Here is a 26,871-nt window from a genome sequence, read left to right on the forward strand (position 1 = left end):
TAGTAGTGAGGGATGACATAGGCTCTGAGGAACAAAACGTGGAATCGTTATGGGTAGAGATAAGGAATAGTAGGGGGAGAAAGACACTAGTAGGCGTGGTCTATAGGCCCCCAAATAATAATGTTGAGGTGGGGAGGGCTATAAACAAGCAAATAATGGATGCGTGCAAAAACAGAACGGCAATAATCATGGGGGACTTCAACCTGCATATTGATTGGCTGGCTCAAGTTGGAAGGGGTGGGATGGCGGAAGAGTTCTTAGAATGCTGTCAGGATAGTTACCTTGAACAGTATGTTACAGAACCGACGAGGGAACGAGTTACCTTAGATCTGGTAATGTGAAACGAGATAGGTAGAATTCAGGATGTTCTTGTGAAGGACACTCTTGGGTCAAGTGATCACAATATGGTCGAATTTCTGGTACAAATGGAAGAGGAGAAAGTAGGGTCCCATACCAGTGTCCTCTGTTTGAACAGAGGGAAGTACGATAGGGTGAGGGCTGAATTGGCTAAGGTGGACTGGGAGAGCAGACTGGTAGGTAGGACAGCTGAGGAACAATGGAGGATTTTTAAGGAGATCCTTTTCAGTACTCAGCAACAATATATTCCGGTGATAAAGAAGGGCTGTAAGAAAAGGGATAACCAACGTGGATAACAAAGGAAATTAAGGAGAGTATTAAATTAAAGACCGAGGCGTACAGAATGGCCAAAAATAGTGGAGAATCGGAAGATTGGGAAAACTTTAAGAAACAACAAGGAACGACTAAGAAAGTGATAAAGAAAGGAAAGATAGGTTATGAAGCCAGGCTAGGTCTAAATATAAATAATGATAGTAATAGCTTTTACAAATATATAAAAAGGAATAGAGTGGCAAGAGTGAATGTTGGACCCTTGGAGGGCGAGAGGGGGGATTTAATAGTGGGAAATGAGGAAATGGCTGAAACTTTAAATAAGTTTTTTGTGTCGGTCTTCACGGTGGAAGACACAAATAGTTTACCGAATATTAAGGATAGAGGGTTGGTAGGAGGAGAAGTACTCAATACAATTAATGTTACCAGGGAGGCAGTGCTTGGTAGACTAATGGGACTGAAGGTGGACAAGTCCCCGGGCCCAGATGGAATGCATCCCAGGGTACTGAAAGAAATGTCAGAGGTAATAGCGGATGCGTTAGTGGTTATTTATCAAAATTCGTTGGATTCTGGGATAGTGCCGGCGGATTGGAAAACGGCTAATGTTACGCCGCTGTTTAAAAAAGGAAATAGACAAAAGGCGGGTAACTACAGGCCGGTTAGCTTAACGTCTGTAGTTGGGAAAATGCTGGAATCCATCATTAAAGAAGAAATAGCAGGCCATCTGGGTAAGAATGTTCGATTAAGCAGACGCAGCATGGATTCATGAGGGGAAAGTCGTGCTTGGCGAACTTGTTGGATTTTTATGAAGATGTGACTAGTGCGGTTGACGGAGGGGAACCGGTGGATGCGGTGTTTTTGGATTTCCAAAAGGCATTTGATAAGGTGCCTCACAAAAGGTTGCTGAAGAAGATTGGGTCACACGGAGTTGGGGGTAAGGTGTTAGCGTGGATTGGGGATTGGCTCTCTGACAGGAAGCAGAGAGTCGGAATAAATGGGTGCTTTTCTGGTTGGCAGATGGTAACTAGTGGCGTGCTGCAGGGATCGGTACTGGGGCCTCAACTATTTACCATTTATATAGATGATCTGGAGGAGGGGACTGAGTGTAGGGTAACAAAGTTTGCAGACGACACAAAGATAAGTGGAAAAGTGAATCGTGTGGAGGGCGTAGAAGGTCTGCAGAGATTTGGACAGGCTGAGTGAGTGGGCAAGGATCTGGCAGATGGAGTATAACGTTGACAAATGCGAGGTTATTCACTTTGGAGGAAATAATAGCAAATTGGATTATTACCTAAATGGAAAAAATTTTCAACATGCTACTGTGCAAAGGGACCTGGGGGTCCTTGTGCATGAGACGCAAAAGCCCAGTTTGCAGGTGCAACAGGTGATCAAGAAGGCAAATGGGATGTTGGCCTATATCGCAAGGGGGATAGAATATAAAAGCAGAGATGTCTTGCTACATCTGTACAGGGCATTGGTGAGGCCGCAGCTGGAATACTGTGTGCAGTATTGGTCCCCTTATTTGCGGAAGGATATATTGGCCTTGGAGGGAGTGCAGAGAAGGTTCACCAGGTTGATACCAGAGATGAGGGGTGTTGATTATGAGGAGAGACTGAGCAGATTGGGTTTGTACTCGTTGGAATTTAGAAGGCTGAGGCGGGATCTTATAGAGACCTATAAGATAATGAAGGGGCTGGATAGGGTAGAGGCAGAGAGATTCTTTCCACTTAGAAAGGAAGCTAGAACTAGAGGGCACAGCCTCAAAATAAAGGGGGGGTCAGTTTAGGACAGAGTTGAGGAGGAACTTCTTCTCTCAGAGGGTGGTGACTCTCTGGAATTCTCTGCCCACTGAAGTGGTGGAGGCTACCTCGTTGAATATGTTTAAATCACGGATAGATGGATTCCTGAGTGGTAAGGGAATTAGGGGTTATAGGGATCAGGCGGGTAAGTGGAACTGATCCACTTCAGATCAGCCATGATCTTATTGAATGGCGGGGCAGGCTCGAGGGGCTAGATGGCCTACTCCTGCTCCTATTTCTTATGTTCTTATGTTCTTAAGGGGTGACTTAATAGAGGCATACAAGATGATCAGAGGATTAGATAGGGTGGATAGTGAGAACCTTTTTCCTCGGATGGTGATGGCTAACACAAGGGGACATAGTTTTAAATTGAGGGGTGAGAGATATAGGACAGATGTTAGAGGTAGGTTCTTTACTCAGAGAGTAGTAAGGGCGTGGAATGCCCTGCCTGCAGCAGTAGTGGACTCGTCAACATTAAGAGCATTCAAATGGTTATTGGATAAACATATGGATGATATTGGAATAGTGTAGATTAGAGGGGCTTTAGATTGGTTTCACTGGTCAGGGTAACATCGAGGGCCGAAGGGCCTGTACTGTGCTGTAATGTTCTATGTTCTATGTTTTATTCGACCTATAAAGGTTCCAACCAATATTTGGAAAGTTAAAGTCACCCATGACAACTACCCTGTGACCTCCACACCTATCCATAATCTGCTTTGCAATTTCTTCCTCCACATCTCTATTACTATTTGGGGGGCTATAGACAACTCCTAACAATGTGACCGCTCCTTTCCTATTTCTAACTTCAGCCCATATTACCTCAGTAGGCAGATCCCCCTCGAACTGCCTTTCTGCAGCCGTTAAATTATCCTTGATTAACAATGCTACTCCACTACCTCTTTTACCACCTTCCCTACTCTTACTAAAGCATCTATACCCCGGAACTTCCAACAACCATTCCTGTCCCTGTTCTAACCATGTCACCATAATGGCCACAACATCATAGTCCCAAGTACCAATCCACGCTCCAAGTTCACCTACCTTATTTTGGATGCTCCTTGCAATATGATTAGATGAAGATGAATCAGAGGAGGCTTTTGTGGAGCACAGATTAATTGGGTTGAATGATTTGTTCCTTTGCTGTAAACTGATGTTACCCCTATGCATTTATTTTGAATTATGCATGCTGTAGGCTGGTAGATTGTGGAAAGCTCCTTGTAGTTGAAATCCATAAAAGGCTGTATTTTCAATGGAGAAAAATGCATCATATTTTGTCGTGTCTTAAGTGTACTATTCTGTCTAATATATCATACATGCACCAGTTCTATCTTTTACCTGCTCTGCTGCTTTTGTCCAAACTACAGGATGATTCGGAATTTTTGGACCTTCTTTTTTATATTCACCACATCTGAATTAATGAGTGGAAACCTTGTTACATATCCTTGGGATTCTTCAAATTATCCAGGTTAGATATCATTATTATTTATTAACCCCTCAAACACTCATAAATAATGATAGAAATTACAAATATGTACTCCTAGTTTGGAGTCCTGACCATCAAATGAATGTTCAAGCATACAGGTTCAACTCCCTGAGAAAATGCCAGCCAGGGTTTTTTCTCCAGATTGCTATACAATGCCCTCATCTGAAAGTGCACATTTGTGGAATTCAAGTACGGACATGATTGGAATAGTTGTGATTCCTTTGATTGAACCATTGAATCTCTACAGTGTTGCAGGAGGTCATTCAGCCCATCATGTTGGCACTGACTCTGCGTAAAAGCATTTTACTCAAGGCCACCTCCCCCATCCTACCTTTTCCCCATAACTCTGTGCATTTACCATGGATAATCAACCTAACCTGCACATCTTTGGACTGTGGGAGGAAACCGGAGCACCCGGAGGAAACCCACACAGACATGGGGAGAATCTGCAAACTCCACACACACAGTGACCTGAGGCCAGAATTGAACCTGGATCCTTGGTGCTGTGAGGCAGCAGTCCTAACCATTGTGCTATCGTGTATCATCATACTCACTGGTATCTCACCTTTCAAGGGCAATTGGAGATGGGTAAAGGAAATGCTTGCTCGCTTACGATGTTCATGTCTCGTGACAGAATTTTTAAAACTCTAGACTTTGTTTGAGGGTGGAGGGTGTCAGTGTTTAAGGCAGGAGAGTAAATTAGTCTTGGAAGGATTCTGGAGGGAAGGCTGACATCTTCTTCCTGCCAGAAGATGTTCTCTGAAGCTTTTGATTTGATTTAATTTGTTATTGTCACGTGTATTAGTATACAGTGAAAAGTATTATTTCTTGTGCACTAGACAGACAGACCATACCATACATAGAGAAGGAAAGGAAAGAGTGCAGAATGTAGTGTTACAGTCGTAGCTAGAGTGTAGAGAAAGATCAACTTAATGCGAGGTAGGTCCATTCAAAAGTCTGATGGCAGCAGGGAAGAAACTGTTCTTGAGTCGATTGGTATGTGTCCTCAGACTTTTGTTTTTCCTGACGGAAGAATGTAGAAGAGATTATGTCTGGGGTACATGGGGTCCTTAATTATGCAGGCTGCTTTTCCGAGGCAGTGGGAAGTGTAGACAGTGTCAGTGGATGGAAGGCTGGTTTGAGTGATGGACTGGGCTTCGTTCACAACCCTTTGTAGTTTCTTGCAGTCTTGGACAGAGCAGGAGCCAGACCAAGCTGTGATACAACCAGAAAGAATGCTTTCTATGGTACATCTGTAAAGGTTGGTGAGAGTCGTAGCAGACATGCCAAATTTCCTCAGTCTTCTGATAAAGTAGAGGCATTAGTGGGCTTTCTTAACTATAGCATTGACATGGAGGGACCAGGACAGGTTGTTGGTGATCTGGACACCTAAAAACCTGAAGCTCTCGACTATTTCTACTTTGTACCCATTGATGTAGACAGGGGTATGTCCGCAACTACGCTTCCTGAAGTCGATGACAATCTCCTTTGTTTTGTTGACATTGAGGAAGAGCTTATTGTCGTTGTACCAGATCACCAGATTCTCTATCTCTTTCCCACACTCTGTCTTGTCATTGTTTGAGATCCGACCCCCTACACGGCTGTCATCAGCAAACTTGAAAATGGAGTTGGAGGGGAATTTGCCCACGCAGTCATAGGTGTATAAGGAGTATAGTAAGGGGCTGAGGACACAGCCTTGTGGGGCACCGGTGTTGAGGATGATCGTGGAGGAGATGTTGTTACCTATGCTTACTGATTGCGGTCTGCGGGTTAGGAAGTTCAGGATCTAGTCGCAAAGGGAGGAACAGAGCTCCAGGCCACAGAGTTTGGAGATGAATTTCGTAGGAATAATGGTGTTGAAGGCTGTGCTGTAATCGATAAATAGGAGTATGACATAAGTGTCCTTGTTATCTAGGTGTTCCAGGGTGAACAGTGTGAACAGAGTATCCTATTAATAGCCATTTTATGATCCATACCAATTTACTGGTGTTGGGACGGACCTCTCTTGCACATGTGAAGAGATGGCCAGCTTCAATAAGGTGACTTCCCGTAGGGAGGTAGTTGTGGGGGCCTTCCTTTCTGGGTGCTTGTTGGCATACATAGGGGCTCCCAGTGGCAATGGGCACCCACATGATTCCATTGGCAGTGCTGGAGTGCTCACTCCTCCAATTGCTGGGGCCTGCCTGCCTGACTCAGCACATTAAAAAAAAACTTTCCAGACCTTCAGCCTTCCCCCTGCAGCCTTAGGACTGCCAGCTCAGAGCGATAGGCCGCAATCCTTAATCTGATGATGGTTCCAGTGATAGGCTCTTAATTGGCTATGCTGGTAAAATAGCCTCTGCAGCCCCATTGCCCGCCGGTGTGCATTGCATCCTGACATCGGGGACTTCATTCTTGTCTGAAAACTTCCAGCCAATATTATGGAGCAGCGATTTAATAGACTGGAGCCAATTTTCATCTGACCAAACTAGTGTCTCATGATGGTAACAAATTCAAAATGATGATGGTAGGCTTATTGCCTCAGAAGCACCAAAGATTTGGCTGCTGCACATTTAAAGAGTCTTCCACATTGCCTGTTTTAATTGTTCCACTATTGGTGGCCATTCCTTTAGTTGCTTCCGCCCTAAGCTCTGGAATTTTCTCCCGAAACGTGTCTACTCTTTCCTCCTTTAAACTTACCCCTTTGACCAAGCTTGGCCCAATATCTCTTTATGTGCCTCAGTGTCAACGTTTAATTGTTAAAGGTGCATCCTAAATGCAAGTTATTGTTATGAAATTATAACGTTCTTTGATCTCCATGAATGTACTATGCTTCTACTTTACAATAATTGACTGATGTTAAGTTCACGGAATGATAGACTCCTAGAATGGCTCCAGCACAGGAAGCGGTGATTCAGGCCCTCGAGTCCATGCCAACTGTCTGCAAGAGCAGTATAGCTAATCCATTATCCTCCATTTTCCCTGCAACTCTGCAATTTGTTTTACTTTCAGGTCATTATCCAATTCTCTTTTGAAAGATATCCACTGCATGGACACAAAATTCAACAATGAATTTGCTTGCTCTGTTATATAAGATTATAAGGGTGTTTGACTGGATAGATGCTGAGAGGTTGTTTCACCTTGTAGGAGAGTCTAGCATCAGAGGGCACAATCTCAGAGTTAGGGGTTCCTCATTTAAGACAGAAAAGAAGAGGAACCTTTTCTCTCAGAGGGCAGTGAATCTGCCGAATTCTTTACCACAGAGGGCTGTAGAGGTTGGGTCCTTAAGTATGTTCGAGGCTGAGGTAGACAGATTTTTAATCAATAAGGGAATCAAGGGTTATGAACATAAGGCAGGAAAATGGAGTTGAGGATTATCATATCAGATCAGTCACGATCTAATTGAATGGTGGAGCAAACTTGATGGGCCAAATGGCTCCTATATCTTGTGGTCTTATAGCTTTGCTTATTGTTTCTGGAGAATATTTGGACCAAAGAGATGATATTTGTCCTAGAGTATGTACCTGAGAAGGACATGATGTGGAGATGCCGGCGTTGGACTGGGGTAAACACAGTAAGAAGTTTAACAACACTAGGTTAAAGTCCAACAGGTTTATTTGGTAGCAAAAGCCACACTAGCTTTCAGAGCTCCAAGCCCCTTCTACAGGTGAGTGGGAATTCTGTTCACAAACAGGGCATATAAAGACACAGACTCAATTTACATGAATAATTATTATGTAAATTGAGTCTGTGTCTTTATATGCCCTGTTTGTGAACAGAATTCCCACTCACCTGAAGAAGGGGCTTGGAGCTCCGAAAGCTAGTGTGGCTTTTGCTACCAAATAAACCTGAGAAGGACATGCAGGGTGCAGTCAGTGAAACAGAATTCATGAATTTGCCACACAACAATGTTAGAAAATCCACTGCTGAATTCATGAACTTGTTATTGTTTTTATTGAATAAAATGACTGTGCTGAAAGTGCCAAAGGATACAGAAACATCTCCACAAAGCTCACATCTTGTTGTGTGTCCTTATTAAATGTTTATAGTTCCACACAATTCAATGGAATGGTTGTTATGACTTCTCCGAACAGGAAATCATCAATGTTATTTTTCATGCAGGTTGTTTCAAGAAAGCAGCACAGAGGTATTATTACGCATTTGCCAGAGACCCTTTTGAATTGGCATGTGACCCAGATAACCTGACTAATGATAATTGCATGTACAATGCAAATGATTCATTATGGTACAGACAAGACAAGGAAGGAGGTTCTAAAGAAGTAAATGGCTGGAATGAAGTTATCAGTCAGAGAGGAAGGAACTTCTCACTCACATCAATCAGCAGTGCTGATACCGGCACTTATCTCTGTTTTCTCAGGTATGGGAATTAATCTTAAAGTTCAGATATTCAACCCATGGATATTCACTAATTGATATATTACATTCTGGCTTTAACAGCCGATGGTTCTATTTTCCAAGCTGACAACAAGGGTCAACCAGCGGGGAGCTTTTTCAGTGAAATAGAGAGGCTGAAGTAGCGTTAATCAGTGAAACTGAAGAGGTCCAGCCATGGCCAGGTCAGAGGCCGCTACAGCACTCCTTCTCAGACAGTGCTTTCACTGCTTGACTGGTGACTGCCAACTTCCATGTTCATGGGTTTTGTACTTCATTCACCTCAGCTGCATTTCCCCGCTTTCCTGTGTTTCACCATTGCATTGGGACAGCTTCTGTAGCTCTGCCTTGCACCCAACAGGACAAAGGGGATGGACAAATAAATCCAGCTCCAAGGAGTGAGACCAACTCATCAGCACACACATGGTCTACAGGCAGTTGATCAAGTCTTGCGACATGTCAATGCCTCAGATGGCTCAGGCTCTCATGCAAGTCTTTGTGACATCTGCAGCCTTCTGAAATAAGACTTCCTTCCCAACTGGTGGGTGCAAGTGGCCTACAAGCTGACTACTACTGGAGAATACCACCTGACCAGGTCTCTAACTCTCCCCAAAGTTGTGGCCTCTCTTGTCCCTGCAAGAAGAGAAAGCAGCAACCTTTTGTGATGAGGTGGGAAGGACATTTGTGGCTGTGACTGTGAGAGATGGGTGTGAGATGGCACAAAGGTGAGTATTGACAGATCAAATGGCGATCTGAGGAGATCCCTTGAGAAAGAAGAATGAACGGAGCTGCAAGGTGTATTAGTCTGAAGAGTTTTGATCAGGAGAATACTGGGAAAGTCAGAACGTTGTGCCACTCACTTTGCACATTCTACCGGGATCCTGGATCCTCGTGATGCACTGTCTCCATGATGAAGGGAGACCACTCCAGCTGCTGATTTCATGGAATCATAGAATTCCTACAGTGCAGAAGGAGGCCATTCAGCCCATTGAGCCATCATTGACTACCCCGCCCCGTGCCCGTGACCTCACGCATTTACCCTGCCAATCCCCCGAACACTAAGGGCCAATCAACCTAACCTGCACTTCTTTGGAGCGTGGGAGGAAACCGGGGCACCCGGAGAAAACCCACGCAGGCACGGGGAAAACATGCAAATTCCACATAGCCAGGCACCTAAGGCTGGAATTGAACCCGGGTCCCTGTGGCTGTGACGCAGCAGTGCTAACCACTGTGCCACCATTGACTATTCCCATGCACATCTGCTTGGTTTGAGAATTTGTCCTCTTCTTCCTGTCCTTACGAGAGCCCCTGCAGCAGTACTTCCAGGTAAGAGTCAGAGACTTGGGAGGCAGCCTTCTCAGTTCTCCTCTCCGTTGCTGCAGTATCAGGAATACAAGTTGAGCTTCTCTGAGCCCCACTGGAATCCCTTTAATTAGAAACCTTTCCTTTGACAGATTTGGCGCATCATCCTGTCTGACCTCTTAAAGTCAATTATTCGCTAAATGTGTTCCACAGGAACGCAATACCCACTGCAACGTTAACAATGAGTCAGGCAGTCTGATCCATTGATGAAATCTAAAGCACTAACACTGTCAGTGAGAGCTGGGATCCTTCACACTTTGCTCAGAATAATTGCACAAACCAGTGTTGTAGCTGGTAGATTGGCCGCGGTTGGGAAGCCATAGGATCTCAAAGCTGCAGGTAAGCTGTGCATTCTATTCTGGTTACAGTCCAATAGCAAGCCTGTGCATTCTCGAGGGTCACTGAGCCTTGCCTCGTAACCTGCACCCAGTTTTTCAGGGTTTAGGAAAGTAGGGTATACCCCACAGAAGAACGTTCTCCAGTAATCAGCAGTTGGACAGTCTATATTGCAGACCATCTGATTCCTCAGCAGTTGATTTGAGAACTCTCATGTACACTGATGTGTTCCACATGCGCCAGACACTCAAATGAGTGAACGACTGTTGAAAAAAAAGCTTGTTAATACTAATTCAGAAACTAAAAAAAAATCCAATGGACTGCATAAAGCTTTGCCTTTTTGCTTAAATTTATTTATGTTTAATCAACAGAAATACAGGCCTTTGTCTTAAGGTTTATATATTAGTTGTACAGACGCAGAACGAAACAAGCTGTCAAGATGCAGGAAATTGTGATGTTTTCCTAATTCGGAGTACTGCAGATATAATATCATGTCCAGGAATTCAACATTTCAATGTTTCAGCAAGCTTCCCTGTAAAATGGTACAAGGTCAGTCGTTTGCACCAGGAATATGTGAACAATATAATGTATTCCAATTATAGGTGTGGGATGTTTGGAGGATGAATTCAGATGTTGGGGGCAGACATTCAGAGAAATTTAACACCCAAGACCAATCAAAGTTAAAATGTGATGTTTGGAACACTGACGAGAAAATAAAACAGAAATTGAGGGCCCGATTTTACCATTTTCATTCTAAGTGCTGAATCTGGGCGCGATTCAAATCCAACTTGGAAACCTGTTCTCAGGCGCCCCCATACGCACTTAGCTTGAAAAAAACATCGTGAGTCTGAATCGCGCTGTGGGCAGGGTTTATCTCGCCTGAAACGATCGGAGCTTTGAACTGCGCATGCGCAGTGAGAAAAAAACATTGAAAAATGCACCCCTGTCACATCGCTCCCGGGCCGCAAAAAACAGATAAAGCGGCGCGGGAGCGATGGCCCCACAGACATCACCCCACCCCCACAATAGAACTGTCCCCCTTATCCACCCACCCTCCCCGCTACCCAGACCGATCGTGACCCTCTGCCCCCCTTCGCCCCATCAATCGCCCGCAAAGTGCCAGCGGTCTCCCCTGCCCCCCCTCTCCCCACCCCCCCACTACCCCCACAACAATCTGACCTCCCTCTGCCCTCCTCTTCCCCCCCCCCACCCCCCCGCCAGCAGACAGCAATCTGGCCTCCCTCTGCCCCTCCACCACCAGCAGACAACAATCTGTTCTCCCTCTGCCTCCTCCCCACCCCCCACACCAGAGAGCGATCTGGCCTCCCTGCTCACCCCCCACCAGAGATATATCTGATCCGCCTCCTCCTACCCCCCACCAGAAAATGATCAGGCCTCCCTTCTCCCGCACCCCCCCCCCTCACCGGAGAATGGTCTGGCCCACCTCCCCCTCCCCCCCTCCACCACCGATCTAAGTCAGAGAGCCATTGGAAGCTCTGAATGTACCTCTTCAGAAGCCAGAAGCACCCGAAACAGACCTTTGCCGAGCAGGTCTGTTTCACGCTGAATCTGGACGCGCAAACGCGATGGTAAAGGGGGAAATGCTGGTAAAGTTGGGCGGGCAGCCCATTAATTCAATTTAAATGCATGCAAATGCATTTAAATCACCGTTGCGCCCATTTCAGGCGCGAATCGAATCGCGGCCATTTTCGGGCCTTGGTAAAGTGGGCATCTGCGCGGACGCTGGCGCGGATCGCATTAATGGCCTCACGCCCGGCTTTACCAAGTTTTCACGCCCGTTTTCGGACGCGACCCAATGGTAAAATCGGGCCCTGAAAGTACCACAAGGGCCATCTGCCACATTCCTACACTCTGCACCTTTGTTCTGCCATTTCCACATTCCACCTCTTAATGGACGCTCTTAACACCATTCCTATCCTTCATTGTCACCATTTACATTTCCTTGTCCATGCTATTCCTATCAATTACAGCTCCCCACTGTCCCACCCCAATGTTCTCCTCCTATTTTCTTTGTCTTTAGCTCTGACAATGGGTCATCCAGACTCGAAACATTGGTCCTATTCTCTCTCCTCAGATGCTGTCAGACCTTCTGAGATTTTCCAACATGTTTTGTTTTTGTTAAAAGTATATGTTTGACTCCAGTTGCTGAAAGTAATGTAGGAAATTTAAAACAGGATGTTAGTTGTTGATTTATTTTGCAAAAAGAGATCTATGATATTAAATAATCTCAGCTAGATTAAAAATGCAGTGGTATAATTGACTTTTCCAGATTAAAGAATAGAAAAGGGTTCAAGTTTAAATCATAACTTCTACTGAAAAGCACTAAGATCAGGATCTGTTGTGATGGTTGAAAAACCTGGCACATTCACTGCCAGGGTCACACTATTTATTTGGAGTGTACTAGATGGCTGAGGAATTACATTCGATTTGTTTTCCTGAGTGGAGGGAGAAATGTTAAACAGAAAACATGGGCAGGATTATGAGGTTTGAGTCAGTACCCCAATGTCTGGATCAAGTCATGACCCTGAACATTGTAGGGAACAGTGAGCCACCTGACAGCGATTTTCACTGAATTGACCAGTTAATGGCCAGAGAGTTAGCTCGCCATACAATTAAGGATGGTCTTGAAGGAAGAAACCTCTTCCTGCCATTGCAGGTAAGGAGGAGAGATCATGAAGTGCCCTCTTAGCAACTATCAAAATCATTTTTTTAAAAATGGCCACAGCTGCTAAGCAACCATTCTGAACCCTACACGCAGTTAATAAATTCCACTGCTGTTTATGTTGGAAATTACAGGAGTTGGCAGTTGAAAATCAAAGAAACTTCTCCATTTGCGTTTGTTGAAGTCCACCTAGTTTCATTTCTGAGTAGGTTTTAATGGTGGCCATTGAATTCCTACATTGCTAATGGCGTGAGATAGAGCTTAAGTACAAATTACTGCAAGGTCAATATTAGACTAAAGGTAGCAAAACGAATGGAGGGATCAAAATGATTGTTTGGGAATGAATATCATGGAGAGACAGAATTTGTGGTGCTTCACCCTGTGGAGTGTTTCAGGCCACTCAGCATCTGAGTCGACAACTAGACTCCAATGCTTGCCCCTACCCTGATTGCTAACTGGCACACCCCAGTCCCTGATCGTGTCTCTGTTCTCAGCTCCTTCACTCCCTCCTTCTGTTTGCTGCTGCAAACTGGCTGGAACCAGCCCTGCTCCTTGTTTGTGCTCCAACTCCTTGATCAGGCCGTCCATCTGGCTGGCTCCCTGCTCGGAGACTGCAGCATGTTAGTTAACTCCACATTCCTAGTCTTGCTGTGTTTTTTGTTCACACCCTGCCTTCCTCCACATCCTTCCTGCCTTCCAGCTAATACAGGGGCCATTGTTTCAGTAACCAATCCAATTATTGCAAAACAAAAAAGATCAAAAATAAATGTTGATTGTAATGAGCAGTTCTGAGCATATTCCTGTCGATTAATTATGTGAGTCACAATGAACAATTCTGCCATATGATTTTGGACAGCATGCTTAATCGAGGTAACATCCTCTGTCCATGACGTTTTCCACTTTTCGAAGAATATCTTTGTATGGAAATTTAAGGTGTACACAGAATTTAAGCACACGAAATTCATGGAAGTTCCAGCATAATAATTGTTTATTCTCTTGGCATCAAACCTATAAACACATTCATGTAAAAGCTTATCTTAAAGAAAGGAATATTTTTACAAAGGACGACGTTTATTCATCATTCCAAACCGTAGGAAAGCCATTGAGAGCTCACGCCTGACCCAAAGAGTTCTGACAAAGGGACATCTGAACTCGAAACGATGGCTCTACTCTCTCTCCACAGATGCTGTCTGCTGAAATTTTCCAGCATTTTTCTGTTTCTCCCAAAGAGTTCCACATTGTCCCACCATTTTCCTTTTTAACCTGTCAGAGATTTGTGAATGTGAAGAATGGTAGCTTTGATTAAAGAATCCAACTCTCCCAAGTTGCAAGTGGCAGGGTTAATGCGCTTTACCTTCAAGGCTTTGGCAGCTCTGCTGAAAATCTCATGGCCCATTCAGCCACACCAATGGGACCATTCTGCACAATCAATTTGGTCCTGTCCGCAGCAGCAAACTTCTTTCCTGCAGCCACAGTGGCCCTGCAGCCTCCAGCCATGCAGCGGCCAGCTCCTTGTTGGCCCTGCTGCCTCTCTCTTCCTCTTCAGCCCACATTCGGGGCTCCTGGCTTTGCCTCCTGAAAATGCCGCTCCTTCAATTGAAGGACCCAAAAGGGTTGATCAGTTCCTCTCCCTGATGCTGTCCCCCACCATCAGCACTGGCTGGCTGCCAGCCGGTGGACCATTGCCACAGCAGCCATGGGGCCCAGTGCAAGTCACAGAATTGTTATGGTGAAGAAGAAGGCCATTTGGCCCATCGTGTCTGCACTGGCTCTCCAAACAAGTACTATTCTTACTGTCATTCCTCTGCCTTTTCTCCATACATTTACCCAGTGTTTCTATTCAAGTAATCATCTAATGCCCTCTTGAATGCCTCAGTTGAACCTGCCTCCAACACACATCCAGGCAGAGCAATCCAGACCTCAACCACTCATTGTGTGAAAACAGCTTTTCTCAGATCACATTTGCTTCTTTTGCAAATCATTTTAAATTTGTGCCCTCTCATTCTTGATCTTTTTAATGAACGGGAACAGTTTCTCCCTATCTACTCTGTCCAGTCCCCTCATGATTTTGAACATCTCTATCCAATCTCCTCTTAGCTTTCCTCTCTCCGAGGAGAACAGTCCCAACCCCTTCTGAAGTTTCTCATCTCTGGAATTATTTTTGTAAACGTCTTCTGCACTCTCTCCAATGCAGTTCACATCCTTTCTATAATGTGGTGCCCAGAACTGTACACAGTATTCCAGCTGAGGTCTAACTAGTGTCTTGTATAAATTCAGCATACTTTTTTTGGTTTTGTACTCTATGCCCTATTAATAAAGTCCAAAATACTACGGGTGGGATTTTCCAGCCGCGCTTGCCCCGAAACCGGAAAATCCTGCCAGAGATCAACGGACCTTTCCATGGTCCGCCCCTAGCCCACTATGATTCCAGTGGTGGGCGGAACGGGAAAATTCACCCCTTTATCAACTGCTCTCTCCACCTGTCCCGGCACTTTCAATGATCTAAGCCAGGTCCCCCTGCTCCTGCACCCCTTTAAGAATTTCACCAAAATTCATCAAATGCATTACCTCACACTTCTCTGCATTGAACTTCATCTGCCACCTATCTGCCCACCTCACCAACTTGTCTAAGTCTTTTTGAAGTTCTACACTGTCCTCCTCACAGTTTATAATACTTCCAGATTTTGTGTTATCCGCAAATTTTGAAATTGTCCCCTGCGCAGCAAGAGCTAGATCATTTATATATCAGGAAAAGCAAGGGTATCTATACTGGCCTCTGGGGAACAACACTACAAACCTTTCTCCAGTCCAATAACATATCCATTGACTGTTGCTCTCCGCTTCCCATTTTGTATCCACCTTGATGCTGTCCCTTTTATTTCATGAGGCATAACTTTCCTCACAAGTCTGTTGTGGGGCACTATGATGACCCATTCCATTAGATTAAAACACTGCCTTTACTTTACAAGTAGTTAATAGCCACGAAGCACTTTGGAATGTCCTGTGAGGTGCTAAAAGATGCTATATTAATGCAAGTTTTTTCTTCTTTCTTCCTGAGGTAGATCTCACAGTTAAAAGGGCAGTAACACATGGTGCATATCCAATTTCTTTACAGAATAATGATGATAATCGCAAAATAATATATTAAAATCTATTAATGTAGCTTCCTGGAATTTACTATTGGCTTTGATTTCCTTCAGAATAAGAAAATATTTGAAGAATATATTCAACGACCTTCTCTCAAGATCAAAGGTGGTCAAATCCATTTAAATAAAATATATGATTCGGATTCTGGCAATTACACATGTATCTTTAAATTCATTGAAAATAACATCACATGGATTGTGAAAAGAACATTTATGGTGACAGTTGTGGGTAAGTGAAAATGTACCATTAATCTTGATTTAGTATGTACTTTTTCTGAAGAACTCAGATTCTATACTCATCACCTGTACTCACACATTTCATGAACAGAAACTACAGGCAGGGATTCTTGGATAGGTGTGTTTCTTGCCCTGCCACCCAGAGAATTAGTGGGGACCATCCCAGTTGATACCAACTGCTCCACAACTATTTAATGTTCAATAATTTACTTAAAACAAGTCTTCTGCTTGTTAAAACAGCACTTCAAACTTAAAACAACACTTCCTCTTGGGAGGAAGTGCCACTTTAGAGGTCTGCCAGCCAGTCAGGTGACGAGAAGTTCTGTCGTTTTACAGTTGTGCTGGTTTTGAGCTGAGGCCATTTCAGGGACTACAGCAAGTTCTGAAAGAGAAAAAGTGAATGGAGGCCAGACTGAAGGTATATCCAGGGTATTGGCAGGACCTGGCTGGTGAAGGGAGGGGGAGTGTTGGGGGCTAGAGGTGGAAAATTAAAGGGGGGGGGGTATGACTTTGTGAATTGGCGTTGCCTCCCAGGGGCACAGGAAAATCACCTGTCCCTTGCATGACACCAACCTGTGCATCTACAGTTGCTGGACTACCCGCTTGGTGTGAGCCTCCATGCCACAGATAAATTAGCAGTGGGAGTGAGATGAGACACTTACATGGCCACTAATTGGCCACTTAAGGGTCAAAAGAGTAGGTGGGTCAGTTGATTCCTCTACTAACACTATGAAATGGGGGACAGGTGGAGGGCAGTTAGGTTAGCAGTGGACATATCACTTGCTGCATTTTATAAGCCTATCCCCACCTTCAAATGCATTAGCGAAGGGCCATAAAATTTTACCCTGTGAACTCAAATCAAATCCCAGTACGAGTCAACATTCTGAAGAAGAAAGAGAAAGGGAGGAAATTGATAATACTGGGTGAAAGGATTTTTCTTGCATTATTCCTTTTTGTGTGGACATAGTCTTTTCATAGTGTTTGATGCAGTTATGATAGTATACCCTATATCAAAAAATATTTTGTGAATTTATACAAACCCTTAAAAACAAACCCTCTTTTTTTTAAAGGAAAGACTGAAGCAACATTCCAATGACTTAGGAACACAATGAAAGAGAACTGGGCATCACATTCTAAAATTATTTAAATAAGACAATGAGCAGAAATTTCTGGCATGCCTTGAGTGGGAAGCTGGGCTGGCAACAGACAGGCCTGTGACAATCTAATAGCTAACAGATTCCAGGCAGAATAAGCTACCAATAGATATCCTTAGTAATTTGATTTTGAATCCTCTCCTGTTGGAAAGTTGCAGCTCTTTATTTGTAGGAAATCTCACAACACCAGGTTAAAGTCCAACGGGTTTATTTGGCATCATGAGCTTTCGGAGCTCTGCTCCTTCATCTGGTGAGTCACCTGATGAAGGAGCAGTGCTCCAAAAGCTCGTGATACCAAATAAACCCGTTGGACTTTAACCAGGTGTTGTGAGACTTCTTAGTGTGCCCACCCCAGTCCAACACCAGCATCTCCACATAGAACATAGAAAAAATACAGCACAAACGGGCCCTTCGGCCCACAAGTTGCGCCGGTCATGTCCCTACCTACCTAGGCTTATATATAGGCTTACCTATAACCCTCAATCCTATTAAGTCCCATGTACTCATCCAGAAGTCTCTTAAAAGACCCTATCGAGTTTGCCTCCACCACCACTGACGGCAGCCGATTCCACTCACCCACCACCCTCTGAGTGAAAAACTTACCCCTGACATCTCCTCTGTACCTACTCCCCAGCACCTTAAACCTGTGTCCTCTCGTAGCAGCCATTTCAGCCCTGGGAAAAAGCCTCCGAGAATCCACCCGATCTATACCTCTCAACATCTTGTACACCTCTATCAGGTCACCTCTCATCCTTCGTCTCTCCAAGGAGAAAAGACCGAGCTCCCTCAAGCTATCCTCATAATGCATGCCAACCAGGCAACATCCTTGTAAATCTTCTCCGCACCCTTTCAATAATTTCCACATCCCTCCTGTAATGAGGCGACCAGAACTGAGCACAGTACTCCAAATGGGGTCTGACGAGGGTCCTATAAAGCTGCATCATTATCCCCCGACTCCTAAACTCAATCCCTTGATTGATGAAGGCCAGCACACCATTCGCCTTCTTAACCACCTCCTCTACCTGCGAGGTCGATTTAAGAGTCCTATGGACCCGGACCCCAAGGTCCTTCTGATCCTCTACACTGCTAAGAGTCTTACCCTTGATATTATACTCCTTCATCCCATTTGACCTGCCAAAATGGACCACTACACATTTATTCAGGTTGAAGTCCATCTGCCACTTCTCTGCCCAGTCTTGCATCCTATCTATGTCACGTTGCAGCTTCTGACATCCCTCCAAACTATCCACAACACCACCAACCTTTGTGTCTTCGGCAAACTTTCCAACCCATCCCTCCACTTCCTCATCCAGGTCATTTCTGAAAATGACAAACATCAAGGGTCCCAGAACAGATCCCTGGGGCACTCGACTGGTGACCGACCTCCATTCAGAAAAAGACCCATCTACAACTACATGGCTCCTTATTTATAACACACATTATAGTTTATGCTAACATACCCCTGAATATTGTTTCCATTCAAATAATCATCTAATATCCTTTCAAATGCCTCAATTGAACCTGCACCCACCATACTGCAGTGCATTCTAGACCCAAACCACTCGCTGTGTGAAAAAGTTTTATCTCATATCACATTTGCACCTTTTGCAAATCAGTGCCTTTTCATTCTTGATCCTTTTAAAAGTGGGAACCATTTCCCCTATCTTCTCTGATCAGTCAAAATATTTATAGGATCAAGAGAAACCAGAGTGTACTCATGATTTTGAACACCTCTATCAAATCTCCTCTTAGCCTCTCCCCAAGGAGAACAGTCCCAACCTCTCCAATCTCTGCACATGACTGAAGTTTCTCATCCCTGGACCAATTCTTGTAAACCTCTTCTTCACTCTGTCCAATGCATTCACATCCTTCCTTATAGTCCCAAAGAGAAAATGCTGGAAAATCTCAGCAGGTCTGGCAGCATCTGTAAGGAGAGAAAAGAGCTTATTGGTAAATACCTTGTCCAACACTGAGAGAAATGGAATTTCTTCCTTATAGTATTGTGCTCAGAACTGAACCGCAATATTCCAGCTGAGGTCTAATTAGTGTCTCGTATAAGTTCAGCATAACCTCCTTGCTCACATACTCTATGCCCCTATTAATAAAGCCCAGTAAACTATATGTTTTATTAACTGTTCTCTTCACCTGTCCTGCCACCTTCAATGATCAATAGATAGAAACAATTAGGTCCTTCTGCTCCTGCACCCCTTTAAGAATTTTACCCCTTATTTTATATTGTCTTTTCCTGTTCACCCGACCAAATGCATCACCTCACGCTTCTCTGCATTGAACTTCATCTGTCACCCATCTGCACTCTCCACCATCTTTTCCATGTCTTTTGAATTCTACACTGTCTTCTTCACAGTTTACAATACTTCCAAGCTTTGTGTCATCAACAAACTTTGAAAATGTCCCCTGCACACCAAGGTCTAGACCATTAATATATACCAGGCTAATGTTTGAGATGAAACTAAATCAATTCAGATTGAAGAAAGAAGGGTGCTGAAAAGAGGAAAATCTAAATCACATCAACTCTTGCCAGAAGCTGAAAAATAGCTTCCCAAAGTGAACAACATAGTCACTCTCAGAGCTTCCCACTGCACTGGATAGTTACCCATTTTCCTGCTAAAACAGTTCAGATCCTTATCAAATAGATTGTTTACCAGAATAAATAGAATAATCTCCACATAACTTTGACTCTGCAGCGTGTGCTGAACTTTACAACAGGTACCGATATTTTTTGCTGATATTAATTTGCCATATAAAAGCCTGGCTGGAGAAGTTGCAGGTGTGGGCTCTGGAGAGCTCTCTATAGCTTGGTTTACATTGGCCAGAAGAATGGAGGGTAAATCTTAGAAAATCAGGAACAAATGTGCCAGCTTAGCAGGACTAAAAGTAAGTGACCATATTGGAAAGACTCTCATCACTGACTATTTTCATCCCTTTTGATTTCTGATATTTGGCATATCATTGGCATTTTCAATTGTAACGAAAGGACTAAACCTACAAACACAAAGTAACTACTGAACTATGACGTGTGACCACTTTACAAATGCAATATTATTATTTTTTCAGTTGAGGACACAAGACAAACTCCAACTGTTATTAGCCCTCATGGAGTAAAAACAATTGAAATAGAGCTCGGTAAGTCAGAACAAGTTTGATTCTGGATAGAAATAACTGTACATAATGTTTTTAATTCTGCAATCTGACACTGCCAATGAGGTGTGACATTTACCTCGTAGAACCAGTGGATGTCCATGATTTCCTGAAATGACCTCCCGATGAGTGTTGCTCCCCACTGGGAATGACAGATCACAGGTTTCCCCCAGTATAATCTCAATACCAGGAAATTGTGTGGGCTGATTGCTCAACCCTGTTGTCCCAAGTTTCCACAGCAGGGCAGAATCTGATCATTACAGGTCAGTGATAGGATCTCAGTTCATGGCTGTCAGCACCCAATCCATGAGTCTATTTTCAAACTGGCAATTTTTAATCCAAGCAAGAATGAGGCATTATCACTGATATGTGCAAGCTTCCTTTAAATGAATTATTCATTCAAATGTACGTCCTCTCTGAAAGCCCCTGCAGATGAGTGACATTTGAAGTTATTACGTATGGGTGCTTTTGGGATCCTGAACACCTATCTGTTGAAATGAGCGCCTTCATAGTGGAGGCGTATTATGGCTGATGGAGAAGCTAATTTTTACTTGACAGTGTTGCTGTGTTTTGCCCAATGCATTATTTGGGCAGAATTTTCCAGCCTTTCCTGCCGGTGGGATCTTCTGGTCCCGCCAAAGGCGACTCCCCCACTGTGGCGGGTTCTCTGATGGTGGAGGGTGCACACAAGGCAAAACTCTGTACACATCAGCTGGACTGGGAGATCCCACTGATGGCCAATGGCGAGTTGGCTCTGCCACCAGAAACACACAGTGTGGGGCTGGAGAACCCTGCCCAGTTTTGCTCTGAGCTCTGATTTTTCTGTCTTTGTCTTTTTTGGTTCTTGTCTATGCTTTCCTTTAACATTTTTGGTTGCTGTGAGTATTTTTTTAAATTATTCTTTTGTGAGACATGAGCGTCACTGGCTGGCCGGCATTTATTACCCATCCCTAATTGCCTGAGGGCAGTTGAGAGTCAACCGCATTGCTGTGGCTCTGGAGTCACATGTAGGTCAGACCAGATAAGGATGGCAGATTTCCTCCCTTAAAGGACATTAGTGAACCAAATGAGTTTTCCTGACAATGGACAATGGTTTCATGATCATCAGTAGATTCTTAATTTCAGATATTTTTTATTGAATTCAAATGCCACCATCTGCTGTGGCGGGATTCAATCCCGCGGCACGGTGGCACAGTGGTTGGCACTGCTGCCTCACAGTGCCAGAAACCCAGGCTCGATTCCCGACTTGGGTCACTGTCTATGTGGAGTTTGCACATTCTCCCTGTGTCTGCATGGGTTTCCTCCGGATGCTCCAGTTTCCTCCCACAGTATAAAAGATGTGCAGGTTAGATGGATTGGCTATGCTAAATTGCCCCTTAGTGTACTGGAATGTGGCGACTAGGGGATTTTCACAGTAATTTCATTGCAGTGTGAATGTAAGCCTACTTGTGACTAATAAATAAACTTTTAAAAAAAACCCGGATCCCCAGAACATCAGCTGAATTTCTGGATTAATAGCCTAGCAATATTATCACTAGGCCATCATCTCCCCTTAAAAGGCACTGCAAAGGTGCTGTGCATTGGTATTCTGAGATAGGTTCTGAAAGTGTGGGATCCTTTAAATAAGGTTTTGAAGAACAAAGAAATACTACACTCATATTAAGCAAATGGTAGTTGTTTGCAAGCAGCAACACTATCATCATCAGTATCCTTGGAATAGGAGTCACCAATTGGGCATAGTACTAAAAACAGAGTGCTGGATAAACACAGCAGGTCTGGCCACATCTGTGGAGAGTGAAACAGAGTTAATGTTTTGAGTCAATAATAACTCTTAAAAGAAAATACCCCTGGAGTCGCTTGTAGATAAAAAATCTATCTGACTCGGCCTTGAATATATTCATTGACCCAACCTCTACCGGTCTCTGGGGAAGAGAATTTAACGGACTAACAATCATCTGGGAAAATAAATTCTTCCTCATCTCAGTCTCAAATGCGAGTCCTCTTATTTTTAAACTGTGCCCCCGTGTTCTAGATTTTTCCTATGAGGGGAAACATCTGCTCAGCATAAGCCCTGTCAAGCCCCTCAGAATCTTATGTGTTTCAAGAAGGTCACCTCTCATTTTTCGAAACTCTGAGGAATATAGGTCCAACCTGCTCAACCTTTCTGCATAAGACAACCCCTTCATCCCAGAAATCAGCCAAGTGAACCTTCTCTGAAGTGTTTCCAAAGCCAGTATATGAGTTGATTTGATTCATTATTGTCACATGTATTGGAAAAGTATTGTTTCTTGTGTACTATACAGACAAAGCATACCATTCATAGAGTATATAGGGGAGAAGGAAAGGAGGGGATGCAGAATATAGTGTTACAGTCATAGCTAGGGTGTCGAGAAAGATCAACTTAATTTAAGATAGATCCATTCAAAAGTCTGATGGAAGCAGGGCTTAAGCCAGGTGACCAAAGCTGTCCATGGCACTTTAGAAGTGGTCTCACCAATGCCCTGTACAATTAAAAACAGAGAGGTCTAGTGTATAGCTTTGAGGACAAAAAATATGTAGAAAGCTTGGAAAGGTACTGTGCAGAGTGTGTTAATTCCCAATTTAGTATTTAGGAGCTGCCTCCTTGTCAAATGTTGTGATCTGTAGCCAAATGTGCTACAGGCCAAGCTTGTTTGGCAAGTTCTTTTCCTTGCACACAATTGAGAGAGAGGGTTTCCCATTGAGAACTGGAGACAGTCTATCATGCTGCATTACATGTACAGGTAAGCCCGTGAAGCAGTTTATTATTGGAAAAAGCAAGGCTTGGTTGAGGTGACAGGAGTCAATTTAGTATTTTTCACTACAAAAGCCATTTCTAACAGTTTACACATTTCACTTTAGGACAACCTGTACAATTAACGTGCGAAGTTTATTTTGGTTACGAAAGAAATTTTCATCCTGTAATCAAATGGTTAACAAATGGCAAAGATGAAGCAGAAAACATAAGACTCCAACAGGATGAAGTTCAGTAAGTATTGGCCACTGAGATCTATGGTGCGCATATTGATCATTTGTATGGTGTGATTTGATCATTTATATCATAAGTTAATTGGGCAAAAACTGATAAGAGAATTATTCTTACCTCCCACCATTCAGATTTAGACCATAAGACCAAAAGACATAGGAGCAGAATTAGGCCACTCGGCCCATCGAGTCTGCTCCACCATTCAATTATGGCTGATATTTTTCTCATCCCCATTCTCCTGCCTTTTCTCCATAGCCCCTGATCCCCTTATTAATCAAGAACCCATCTATCTCTGTCTTAAAGACACTCAATGACCTGGCCTCCACAGCCTTCTGCGACAAAGAGTTCCACAGATTCACCACTCTCTGGCTGGAGAAATTCCTCCTCATCTCTGTTTTAAAGGATTGTCCCTTTAGCCTGAGGTTATGCCCTCTGGTTCTAGTTTTGAAAAGCCCAGAAACTTTGGAGGAAAAATTTGATAAAGCCTGATGAAGTGTTAGGAAATTGCAATATGCAGTTAAGCCATGCCCATTCATTGTGGTACAGGCAGCGTGCAAACTTCATGCTGCCTTCTCATTATAAGGAGGACAGTAGCCCAACACTAAATATGTTTCTGCATACCAAACCAATGGGTCAAATTTGTGCGAGGCTGGCAGTACTTAAAGCTAGCATATGCACTTAAAACCCCCTGTAGCTCTGTGTCCAGTCCCGGTTTTTGATTTTACACAGGATCTGTAAATCGCTGGCTCCCGTCCCTCCGATGCCGCTGTCCGATACTGAGGATAATGAGTCCTCACAGGTATGGTCTGGAAATCATTTGAGGCCATCATCAGGAAACTGATGACCCTGCCCAATTGTTATGGGGAAAATCTATTGGGGCCTATAATTTCGAGAAGGTTACTACTTGCCAAATTGAGGGTGGTCAGGAGAAACAAAGTAACCATGATGAGAGCCTGACTGGATGCAGAATTACAGCAGACTTCAATATCATTGCAAAAAGAGACCTGGACTCTCAGAAAGCCAGCTCTGCAGGGCAAGCTCATTACTTAGTTACATAGAAACTAGAAGCAGGAGTAGGCCATTTGGCCCTTCGAGCCTGCTCCACCATTCATTTTGATCATGACTGATCATCGAGAAGAAATTTATTCTCATCTCAGTTCTAAAAGATTTACCCCTTATCCTCAAACTATGACCCCTCGTCTGGACTCCCCCATCATTGGGAACATTCTTTCTGAATCTACCCTGTCTAACCATGTTAGAATTTTAAAAATTTCTATGAGATTCCTTCTCACTCTTCTAAACTCCAGTGAATATAATCCTAACCAATTTAGTCTCTCCTCATATGACAGACCTGCCAAACCAGGAATCAGCCTGGTAAACCTTCGCTGTACTCCCTCTATAGCAAGGGCACCAAAACTGCACACAATACTCCAGGTGTGGCCTCACCAATACCCTATACAATTGCAGCAAAGCATCCCTATCCCTATACTCACTATGAAGGCTAACATGCCATTTGCCTTCTTTACTGCCTGCTGTACCTGCACACTTACTTTCAGTGACTGATGCACGAGGACTCCAAGGTCTCATAGAGTATCCTCCTCTCTCAAATTACACCTATTCAACTAATAATCTGTCTTCCTATTATTGCTACCCAAGTGGATAACCTCACATTTATCCACATTATACTGCATCTGCCATGACATGTCCACACACTCAGCCTGTCCAAATCATGCTGAAGCATCTCTGCATCCTCTTCACAGCTCATCCTCCCACCCAACTTTGTATCATCTACAAATTTGGAGATAATACATTCAGTTCCCTCTTCCAAATCATTAATATATACAATTGGGGTCCTAGCATAGATCTCTGTGGAACCCCACTAGTCACTGACTGTCAGTCAGAAAAAGACCCACTTATGCCAACTCTTTGCTTCCTATCTGCTAACCAGCTTTCTATCCATCTCAAGACATTATCTGCAATCCCATGTGCTTTAACTTTACATAATAGTCTGTTATGTGAGACCTTGTCGAAAGCCTTCTGAAAGTCTAGATAAACCACATCCATTGGTTTTCCTTGGTCAACTCTATTAGTTACATCCTCAAAAAATTCCAGTAGATTCGTCAAACATTATCTCCCTTTTGTAAATCCATGCTGACTTTGTCTGATTATACCACTGCCTTCCAAATGCTGAGTTATGAAATCCTTGATAATAGACTCGAGCAACTTCCCTTGTACTGACGACGTTAGGCTCACTGGTCTATACTTCCCTGCTTTCTCTCTACCTCCCTTTTTGAATAGCGGGCTTACATTAGCTACCCTCCAATGTGTAGGAACTATTTCAGAGTCCAAAGAATTTTGGAAAATAACCACCAGGCACTAGGATCTACTATTTCCAGGGCCACTTCCTTAAGTACTCTGGGATGAAGATTATCAGGACCTGGAGATATATCCATCTTCAATCCCATCAATTTCCCCAAAACCATTTCTCTACTAATGCTGATTTTCTTCAGCTCCTTACTAAAATATGTTTCTCTCAGCACTTCTGGTACATTATTCATGTCTTCCTTTGTGAAGACTGAAGCAAAGTACAAATTTAATTCCTCAGCCATTTCTTTATTCCCTCTTACAAAATCTCTCGTTTCCTACTGTAAGAGGCCTACATTCATTCCTGTCAATCTTTTTCTCTTCACATATCTATAGAAACTTTTACAGTCAGTTTTTATGTTCCCCGCTAGCTTATTTTCATACTCTATTTTCCCCTTCTTAATCAATCGCTTGGTCCTTCTTTGCTGATCCTCAGGCTTATTGCTTTTTCTTGCCAATTTGTATGCTTCTTTCTTGAATCTGATACTATCTCTAATTTCCCTTGTAAGCCATGGTTTGGCCACAATTCCCTTCTCACTCTTGCACCAAACAGGAATAAACAATTTCTGGAGTTCACCTATTTGTTCTTTAAATGCCTGCCATTGCCTGTCCACTATCTTTCCTTTCAGTAATTTTTCCCAATCTGTCATGGCCAATTCACGTATCATACCATCATAGCTACCTTTATTGAGATTCAGGATCCTGGTCTCAGAACCAACAATATCATTATTCATCGTAACATAGAATTCTACCATTTTATGGACACTTGTCCACAAGTTTTCTCTCACAACTAGATTACCAACTAATCCTTTGTCATTGCACAGCACCCAGTCCAAGATGGCCTGCTCCCTTGTTCTTATAGTGTCACTTTTACACCCTGTCCCATTGAAACATATCTTTTTGGAGTCATGTCCAATGCTCAGAAATCTTTCACCATTACATATTCAATGATGTTGTATAGCAGAATTCTGGTTTCCATAAGTCTAGGGTACACGTTAATAGCTCCTGATTAGCTATTAATGTACAGAGATGAGATCTGCTAATTATCAACGTACATCCATTGCAATTTCCAGACACTTCACGGCCCTGCAACTATAACCCCTCCCAGCACTCTGAGTTTCTAGGCAGTTCTGATTGTGTTCGAAT

General features: G+C 43.5%; 1 protein-coding gene across 1 annotated transcript in view; it reads left to right on the top strand.

Moving 5' to 3' along the window:
• The first annotated feature begins 3,791 nt into the window (after positions 1 to 3,791).
• The window catches only part of LOC144500046 (interleukin-18 receptor accessory protein-like), a 44,526-nt gene continuing 21,446 nt past the window's right edge, over positions 3,792 to 26,871 (top strand). Inside the window, exons 1-6 of the mRNA XM_078222808.1 lie at positions 3,792 to 3,891; positions 8,011 to 8,266; positions 10,350 to 10,527; positions 15,862 to 16,036; positions 20,274 to 20,342; positions 23,238 to 23,364. Coding sequence (XP_078078934.1) covers positions 3,792 to 3,891; positions 8,011 to 8,266; positions 10,350 to 10,527; positions 15,862 to 16,036; positions 20,274 to 20,342; positions 23,238 to 23,364 — 905 coding nt within the window. The remainder of the gene's footprint in view (positions 3,892 to 8,010; positions 8,267 to 10,349; positions 10,528 to 15,861; positions 16,037 to 20,273; positions 20,343 to 23,237; positions 23,365 to 26,871) is intronic.

Source organism: Mustelus asterias, chromosome 10, assembly GCF_964213995.1.
Source record: "Mustelus asterias chromosome 10, sMusAst1.hap1.1, whole genome shotgun sequence".
NCBI classification, from domain to species: domain Eukaryota; kingdom Metazoa; phylum Chordata; class Chondrichthyes; order Carcharhiniformes; family Triakidae; genus Mustelus; species Mustelus asterias.